We start from the raw sequence: 9753 nt of genomic DNA on the forward strand, positions 1-9753 counted from the left end.
TTAAAATGACCTTTCTAGATGAGCAACACCAGTGCCCACAGCCCTGCAAGGCCATGGGCACGGGCTTTTGAAATAAGGAGGGAGAGGTGTGAAGAAATCCCCCTCTGTCTGTCTTTGGATTGGGACATTCCATCTACCCCTCTGCTTTCATTCTGGCTGCCTGGTTCAACCTGGTCACCTAGGCATTCGGGCTATAAAAATTCCTTGAATGGAGGGGAGCTTCCTCTCTCGCGCTTCCTGGCGGAGACATTTTGGGACACAGAAGCATGAACCTCTAGAGTGAGTCTCTCTCTGTGGATGAAACAGTGAGTATACCTGAAAATTAGCTAGTAGATTAGAAGTAAGTAATTTAGACACATATTAAAAGGGCCATTGAGCCCATATTTGAAAGACTCAATTTATTAGAACTTGCTCAAGGTGTTTTTTCTTAAAATGCCATTGTCTATCCCCCCACCCCACTCACCTCTTCCCCCTGAACAATAAAGGGTTTCAGATTACAGCATTCCTGGCTGTGAACTCCTGAGGGGGGAAAGGGACTGAGATGCTTTTCGCTCCCAGCCAAGCTCAGCTGTTTATTAACTAAGTCAGTTTTACTTGAGATTACCCTGGGAAGCTTCAGGCTATAAGAAGCATTCAGAAATATTAACAGGGGCCAAAGCACTCCCAAGGATTGCAGGGTCTGTGTACTCCAGGCTGCAGATCAGTGCCCGGGTGGTGGCAGAGTTACCCCAGGCTTGCGGGTGTTCTCCAGGAAAGGGGATGGACGAATGTAGGCTCCCCAAGGGAGATTCCCAAAGTGTGGTTTTGGGCCTGGCACAGTGAGGTGGGTGACTCAGTGTAGTAGCACCCCATACTGTGCACGCCTCACCTTCAGGGTCACCACCAGTCTCAACTGGGGCCCTCTGTATGTGCCGTCTCCAGCAGCAGCAGACCCAGGACTGGACCCAGCTGCTGGACTGGCTGGCCAACAAGGTGGAGGAGTGGCTGGTTGACCTGGGAGTCTGGCATGTGGAGGAAACCACACGTGAGTGGGAGAGGGTCGTGCATGAGCAAGACAAGAACCAGGTGGACTAGGCATTCTGGGACAAGCTTCTGGCCTTTGAAGAGAGGCCTCCATCATCCTCCTTGAGAGGACAGTGAAGGTACAGGAGCAGCAGGCCACCATGGTAGGCAGTGCAGTGGAGGCCATGGAGGAAGGCCACTGGGTGTTGGACACCATCCTGGCCCTGACAGTCACCTTCATCCCACCTGCTGCCTTGCCACTGGCCCTAACCCTGTATGCCACCTCTCAGCCACCCACCACCCAGCCACAAGCTCCCAGTGGGCTTTGGCTGAGGTGCAGCAATGCCTCCTGTGGCCAGGTCCCCTTGCCCCAGCACCCACCCAGATTCTGCAGCAGTTGGCCCCCTGCCTGGGCCCACCCCTGCTTCTCTCCTTGGCTCCAAGCAGCCCTGGAATAGAAGCTACTCATAGTGGGACCAGCACTGTGTGCAGGCTTGGCTGGCTCTGGCTCCAGGCTGCACAGAGCAGCAGCTGCCCTCACCCCTGGGTGAGCCCCTCACCCACCAGCCTCACCACAGCATCCTCACCCATGGTGGTGCAGCCGGAGGCCAGGTTTCTGGGAACCTGTCCTCAGGCTTCTCCATGTAGGTGCCCCCACCCCACTGCCCCCCACCCCAGAAGGGCACACAGAGCACTGTACATAGTTTGCACAGGGATGTTTCATAGTAGCTAGGGTCAGGAGGGACCTGAACAGATCATCTAGCCTGACGCCCTGCCACAGGCAGGAATGAATGCTGGGTTCACAAGACCCCAGACAGGTGATCATCCAACCTCCTCTTGAATTTGCCCAAGATAGGGGCGAGGACCACTTCCCTGGGAAGTTGGTTCCAGATTTTGACCACCCTAACTGTAAAATATTGCCTCCTGATCTCTAACCTAAACCTATTCTCCATCAGCTTATTACCATTGTTCCTTGTCACCCCAGGTGGTGTTGGGGAGAAAAGGGCTCTACCTATTTGCTGTTGATCTCCCCTGATGAGTTTGTAGATAGCCACCAGGTCCCCCCTCAGCCTCCTCTCTGGACTGGCTTGAGATGTACCTTTGGATGTATGACAAGGTATGGCTGGTCTTGCTGGCTGTGGTCTGGCATTGGCGGCTCATGTTCATCGTGGAGTCAATAATGACTCCAAGATCCCTTTCCGCCTCTGTGCTTTCAAGAGGGGAACTCCCCAGCCTGTATGTATGCTGTGGATTCCTTCTCCCAAGGTGCAGCACCCTGCATTTATCTACGTTGAACCCCATCCTATTCTCGTCTGCCCACTTTTGTAGTCTGTCTAAATCTAGTTGCAGCCTCTCTCTCGCTTAAAGTCCACCTCGCCCCACATCTTAGTGTCATCAGCAAACTTGGACAGCGTGCCTTCCACCCCCTCATCCAAGTCGCTGATGAAGATGTTAAACAGTGCGGGCCTGAGGACCGAGCCCTTTAGATATTTGTAGACTACTTTCATATCCCTTTTAATCATCTTTTCTACAAGCTGGACATGCCTACTTTCAACCTCTCCATATATGTTTTTCCTTCCAAGCACTTTATCATTTTTGTTACCTGCTTCTGGACCCTCTAACTCAGGGATGTCCAACCTTTTTGAATGTGGGGCCGGATCACAAACTTTTTATCACCCAGTGGGCCGGCAAGCCATATTCAAAGACCTCACAGCAAGTGGTATCACATCAGGAAGTGATGTCATGTGACCTATGACACCAATGAAGTTGCAGGAAGTGACAATGAAATGGGTCTGGAAATGTGGTTTAAAATCCAAAATAAAAACAATATAAAAGAAAGAATGAAATAATACCAAACATTTGACTAAAATGAACACTTTTGCTTCTACTCACTTCTCAATGAATGAAAGAAGCATAATGCAAGTCAACAGATCAAATGTGGAAAAGATATTAGCCACAGTGGAAACTAATCAAAGCAACAAAATATGGGCATTGTAGAGAATAATCTTCAAAAAGATTTACTTTTATTGAATTAATAACTAGTTATGACTAAAGGTTACATAATAAAACCCTGGTTTTAAATGTTGACCATAATTTAAATAGCAACATCAGAAGGGCTTGTCAGCATCATCCAGTCTTAAAATAAGTTGCCCTTTTCTACACAGAGATTGATGGCAACATGAAACTTGGCCGCTAGGGAAGCCCATCCAAAGATAAAAAATATTTATTCCATCAAAACTGAAATAAAGTAGACAAGCTGTTTCCAAACTGAGACTTTTTAGAAAATATCAATCACAGCAGTTATATTTCTATTACTTCCAGGAAGGTCTTTCTTTACTAATGAAGAAGAAGAAACAATTAAAACTGTTTGAGCCATTTACCCAGCAGGGGAAGGGGAATACGTCCCTGTTCTGCCATTTGACAAGTCCCTTGTTGGATCACTAAAACCCCCTTCCTGAAACTACAAGTTGCTCATTTATTGAAAGAATCCAGTTCCTGACAGGACCAGCCCTGATAACTGCTAACAAATTAACCAAATCTTATTAGATACGGTGGGAGACTAATCTATTTACAAACAACCGCAGCCCACCTACATAAAAAGCACGAAGTTAACACATGAACAAAGTACCACATTTACTGTCAGATACACAGAGTAGAAAAATTATAAAATGAGTGTTCTGTGCTAGGCATTTTGAATACCTTCTTCCCCCCAAAAAGAAAAGACAAGTCTCTAGGTAGGAACATAAGGTAGTTTAGAAATGTAATTCTAAATATCTGTACTTCTATATGGTTGGAGTTCTTCAACCTTAATTCTAACCCACTCCTTAACCTACATCCTGAATTTTGATTTCAACCAAAGGTATCAAAATTATCAAAATACTAAATCTAGTCAGGATTTTAGTTTCTGCTTTCTGTTGTACACAGACTCTGGGAGTTAACGACGAACTATGTTCAGCTTGTATGGGAAAAGGATAAAGTTAAATAGCTCAGCCCTTTATAATCAGCTCTTTTATTTGTCTAAAATCTCCTGGGTTTATTCCCCAAAATTAGGTTGTACATTTAGCCCCCACAAGTTTTAATTCAAGATGTTCTTCTATTTCTTGCCTGACTAAAAATGTCCTCATCTTTGATTATAAATCCCTTTGCTGCAGTCTTTATCAGACAATAGACTGCTACTTCAGCAAGCATTGGGAAATTTGGGACCTTGCTCTGCTTATTAGAACGAAGATAAGATAAAGGTAAGGAGAAAACAAGCTCTGTTTTCCCTTAATGTCATCTATTTAAAGACTTGCAGAAGAACCCTCAACAGCTTAACTCCTGCACAGAAAAAAAAAGACATTAGCAATTCCTCTTAAAGTCTATATTTGCTCACTTTGCTAGGAATGACCAAGCCTTTGCCTCGTATTTCATTTGTTGTTTTGTTTTTTGGGTTTTTTTTACAATAGCAAATTCACAGCAAAGTCCAAAATGGTGAGATACTGCCTCAAACTGAAAGCAAACTTTGTGTCCTGTCATATATCATCATTTTATATTTTTCTACACTGAATGGTGCTACTGCTGCTTTTCTGATGGATCCACCCCTACAATACCTCCATGCAAGGCAGAGCACTCTATAGGCATCCAGACAGGAAACATCCTAACACTAACTCCTCTCTAGTACACAGGCATATACAAACTGTCTACCAGCACCTACAGCAGAGTCAGATTTAAAAGGAAAAAAAGGAGGAGGCCAAGTCGTTCCTACTTCGCTGAAAGCTTGGGATAAGACCAGAACTGCCCAGACAGGCACAACCTCCTGTTGACACCGGCAGACATTTGGGGAGGGGTTGTGGGGGGCATTTATGTTCAGTTTTTCTGGAGAATCCACCCGAGAGGTCTGGGCTCATTTAATACACACAGACCTGCAGCACGTCCTCCTGGAGGAGAGAGCAGGGCAATGAAGGGTAAACAAAAAAAAAAAAAAGGATCACAGGGGAGCGCCCCCCCCCACCCCCCCAGCACCTTAAACACTTCTTTGCTTTTCTGCTTGTGGTGGAAACTTTGCAAATATTGAGCCAAAAACACCTGCGGTCTTGAGCCCATTGCTCCGCCTGAACCGCCAAGGAGGTGGCTGGACGTAGAGCGCCTCTGGGCCGGGCTCCTCCTGCCTCCCACCCAGCCTGGCTCTGGCAACCGCACGCCCCGCAGCCCCGGCCCGGCCCCAAGGCACCCCCAGCTCCGTGCGGGGCCTTACCTGGTGCCTCCGTCCACTGTGCACGCAGGCAGGGTGCGGGCCATGCTGCAGCTCTCCCGGCTGCGTGCCGGGGGCAAGGGGTGGAGCCAGAGGAGAAGTCGCAGGTGCTGGCCCCAGCTCATCCCGTCAGGCGCGGCTGGGGCAGCCCCGTGCCGTGCAGCCCTCGGGGCAGTGGCAGTGGGACCCGGCTCACGTGATGAGCCCGACCCCAGGGGTGTAAGCAGCTCCCCTCCCTGGCCTCACCTCGCCGCTGCCCTGCCGCTGCCGTGGAGCGCGGAGCAGGCGCCAGGACTCCTTGCCTGTCCTGAGCGAGGGACCTCGGGCCAGAGAAAATGGCTTTGCAGGCCGCATGGTGGCCCGCGGGCCGTATGTTGGGCAAGCCTGCTCTAACTTCTCCACATTCTTTTTTTAAGATGTGGAGCTGAAAACTGTACAGGGGACTCTAGATGAGGCCTAATCAGTGCTGAGTAAAGAGGCACATCAACTCTCATGTGTTGCATCTAATATTTCTATTGATGCAGCCCAAAACCACGTTCACCTTTTATGCGGGTTGCATCACACTGCAAATTTATACTGAATCTCTGCAAACAAATTTACATTAAATCTGTAATCCACCAAGACTCCTAGATCCTTCTCCATAGTGCTGCCATCTAGCCAGTTTTTGCTCATTTTGTGTGTGTGTTTTTGTTGTCCTGTGGCCTCCCCTTGGCCCTTCTCTGGAGTTAAGCTTCTTTTTTTGGTCCTCTCCCCTCTCAGCTGCTTGCTCTGTTGCTGGAGGGTTTTGTTCCTTGTCTCCTGTGGAACCTAGTTTAAAACCCACCATATAAGGTTGGCCAGACAATATCTAAAAATGGTCTTTCCAGTTTTAGTCAGATGGATCCCATCTCTTGATAACAATCCTCCTCCCCAGAAAATCTGCCCATTTGCAACAAATCCAAAGCCTTCATGTTAACAGTTCTCAGCCACGCATTAACCTCTATGGGCACCTATACACGTGCCAGACACCTACTCCAATATGTGCTAATTAGCACATGTCAGAACAGACTTGATTAATTGTGTGCTAATTAACATGTCCCCCTGGCCTCTGTGTCACATATATTCAGCATCCCCATTCCACCAGCCTCTGTGTCACATATATTCAGCATCCCCATGCTTCAAAATGGTAGCAGGGGTGCTTTAACTGTCAGAGTTTTAGTTAAAGTGCCAAGCTGCCATTTTGAAGTGTGGGACACTGAATATACATGATGCTGAAAGCCCTTTGATTATAGCAGCTCCCAGAGCCGCTCTAATTAAAATACCCCCTCACCCCCACCTTTATCCCAGAGCACGTGTAACGATGCCCTATGATGCAGCGGGGCAGCACTTCTTTATAGAAAAAGGGATCACCTGTGACACATAGCTTATGTTTCTAGAGCATTTTCAAGAGAAGACAATCATTGTGCCCTGACTGAGAAAAAGGCACCTGTGTAGGCATGTAAGAAATGTCATGTATTCATACATGGGATGCCAGTATTAGCAGAGACTGATCACAAGTCTCTAATGACCACTAATTAAACAACTATATGATTTGCATCTAGACAGTCAACCTGGAAAATCCTTGGTGGAAGCTGACAGGCTTTTTAATAGCATATGACAGAACTGATATTAACAGTTGAGGCCACAGCACAGCCTACTAAACACATGCCTAGGCTTGACAGCAATGATCATGGTAAACTGTTAGTTTTTAAAAGGATTTAGTTTCAAGGCACTTGATTGATCGTTCTAGAAACCTTGAAATAGGAAAAGTTGAGCCAAATACACAAAAAAACCCCATCTAGTCATAGGGCATGTGTTAATGTAAAGCGCCTGAAAACTTTAACACGGGTTTTTTTTTGGTGCGGTGTATTTTTGTTTGCATGACATGGTGTTTGTGTTTGCACAAACAGCACTTTCAAGTGAGTTAAGCCTCGTGTGTCATTCCCCACAGATTTCAGTAGGGGGAGTCAAATACCAATTTACCCCCTGTAATGTCTTTCCTAACGTATTACAGAAGTGCATGTAAACCACCCGACCTCCCCAATTCCCACGCCTTGACTCTCACTGGGCAGTCCTGACACTCACTGGGAGTCTCCCCTGGCCACGGTCATGGTCACCCCAAAATCCTTGTCACTTGCACCCACCTATGTTCGGTCGGCCTGGTCTCTCTCCGTCAGTACACGATCCCAAAGACCCCATCCCAATCCCAAAGACAAGCCATGTGAATCTTCCCCTCTTGTTCCTTTTCCTTCCCATCCCACCATGTTACAAGTATATGTTTTTTTTCTTTTATTTACTATATCTGCTATGATAACTGCTATGATATCATAAAATGTTTAGGGTTTAGAGTAGTGGGTGGGTGCGTATTTGTTGCTGCCTGGTTGATTGGTGATTGCTGTCGATGGTGGTGGTGGTGGCGAGCCATCCTGGCTTCTTTTTTTTTCCTGCTTTTTTTTTTGGACTACATTTCCCAGCATTCCTGAGCTCATTGATCTTTGTACAGTTTCCAGTGGAGGCTCCCGTTGGAACCCTCCCATTCCCTGCCCAGGTACACCGTCAATTTGTTTGTGTAGTGCCACATACGGCTTTGGAGGTGTGTAGTGAATTGTTTTATAAATGTTTTTAGAAAGTTTTTGAAAATGCGGGTTGCTGTTCGTCTTGGTCTCCCACCCACCTAGCCTGCCAAGAGCTATAATAGTTAACCTTCTCACCCATGTTGGGGGCGGAGGCGCTGCTCATTCAGCTGTAAGTGGTGGTGCATAATTCTCCCCTCCCCCAAACCACTCATAGTTTGGAAGCAGCAAAACCCCTATCCCAGTCCAGATTTCCTCCCCCTTCCTCTGACTGTCCTCCCCTCCGCTCCCCATCTGCAACACCGCACACCCCTGTAGACAGACACAGATTTAAAGTGTAAATTAATTTATTTTAACATAACCGAGAGAAAGAACAAAGCACTCCTAGGTGGTGTTGTCTGCAATATATCCTGCCAGACAATCACACACAAGGACCGCCTGACCAGGCTCTCCTTGAGGATATCGCCTTGGTCCCTGTGCTGCTGCAGCTGCTGCTGCCTGGACATGTCTCTGTTGTCTGGCTGCTGTCTGTCATGCTTCTTCTTCCCACAACTTCTTGAAAACATCTCTGCAGCTCCCACAGATATTGTGCAGCATGCAGGCTCCCACTACAAAGGCCATGATATTTTCTTGCTCCATCTAGATAAGCATAAGCACATAAGCATCCTTCAACATCCTTTCAGTTGGTCAAAAGCACATGTCATGGCCATCCTGCAACTGCTCAGACGGTAGTTAAAAAACAGCTTCTGCAGGTCGGTCATGTTCCCTCCATAAGGCTTCATGAGCCAGGGCTTTAGGGGGTAGGCAGCATCTGCTAATATAACTGGGGGAACAGCGACACCACGGATCACTGTTGTCTCCATACCGGGTGCATAGTGTCCTTTCTCCATGAGGCCAGGCAGAGGGGAGTTTCTGAACACGTGCGCATCATGTGCACTGCCGGCCCACCCAGTATAAATGTTTATGAACCAACCTCAGTGGTCTGCCACGGCTTGCAGGATCACAGAGACATATCCTTTTCTGTTTGTGAAAGCCCTCCCTCTCCCCACAGGGCATAGCATTGGGATGTGAGTGCTGTCTAAAGCCCCCACACAGGAACTCCTCCTCATTAAAGCCATTTATGGCAGATTCACCAGGCGGATAATTTTGTTTGCAGTGATCTCCTTAAGCATCTGGCATACATCACGAGTTGCCAGCTCGACCGTTCAGGCAGCCACACCAAACTGGTTCACAATGTAGTGGAGGCTGGATGTGCTGGACAGTATCATGATGGCCATTGCAACCATCTTATCTGCTGGGATAGCCCGATGCATGTTAGTGTCCTGCCTCACAATGTAGGGCCCCAGCATCAGGATGATATGATAGAGCGTCTCCCTTTTCATTCATAACATCTCCAGCCACTGCTGGTCATTCCAAGTCATCTGCACCATGGGCGACTGGTGCCACCTTAGTCAGGGGGGGCACATGCCCCCCCAGGGACCAGTCAGCGACTGAGGGGGTGGTCAACTGCAACTGATCTTGCTGATCAGGGGGAAGGTTCCCCCACAGCCAGTCTCACCAACAGGGCGGGGCATCCCCATCCCCAGCCAATTGTGAGGTGGTCGATCACTGTGGCTGCTTCCAGAAGTGGCTGTGGCTACTTCTGGGAGCACCGCTCCCCAACTGGTGCTTGCAGTGGGGGCACTGGCACTCCCGCCTGCCCCCTCTGCCCATCACCTAAGCGGTGATCGCGAACTGTGAAGAAGTTCTTCCTAATGTCTATCCTAAATCTGCTCTCTGCTAGCTTTTAGCCATTATTTCTTGTAACCCCCGGGGGGCACCTTGGTGAATAAAACCTCACCAAATCCCTTCTGTGCCCCCATGATGAGCTTATAGGCAGCCACAAGGTCGCCTTTCAACCTTCTCTTGCGGAGGCTGAAAAGGTCCAGG

At 48.1% G+C, this 9753-nt stretch overlaps 1 protein-coding gene across 1 annotated transcript in view; it reads left to right on the forward strand.

Annotated features, from left to right (window-relative positions):
• The first annotated feature begins 282 nt into the window (after positions 1 to 282).
• LOC102388704 (C-factor-like) overlaps positions 283 to 9753 on the forward strand; it is a 49595-nt gene continuing 40124 nt past the window's right edge. Inside the window, exons 1-2 of the mRNA XM_025211798.1 lie at positions 283 to 305; positions 922 to 1024. Of these exons, the coding sequence (XP_025067583.1) occupies positions 298 to 305; positions 922 to 1024 (111 nt within the window). The 5' untranslated portion in view covers positions 283 to 297. The remainder of the gene's footprint in view (positions 306 to 921; positions 1025 to 9753) is intronic.

Source organism: Alligator sinensis, unplaced genomic scaffold (assembly GCF_000455745.1).
Source record: "Alligator sinensis unplaced genomic scaffold, ASM45574v1 scaffold260_1, whole genome shotgun sequence".
Classification (NCBI taxonomy): domain Eukaryota; kingdom Metazoa; phylum Chordata; order Crocodylia; family Alligatoridae; genus Alligator; species Alligator sinensis.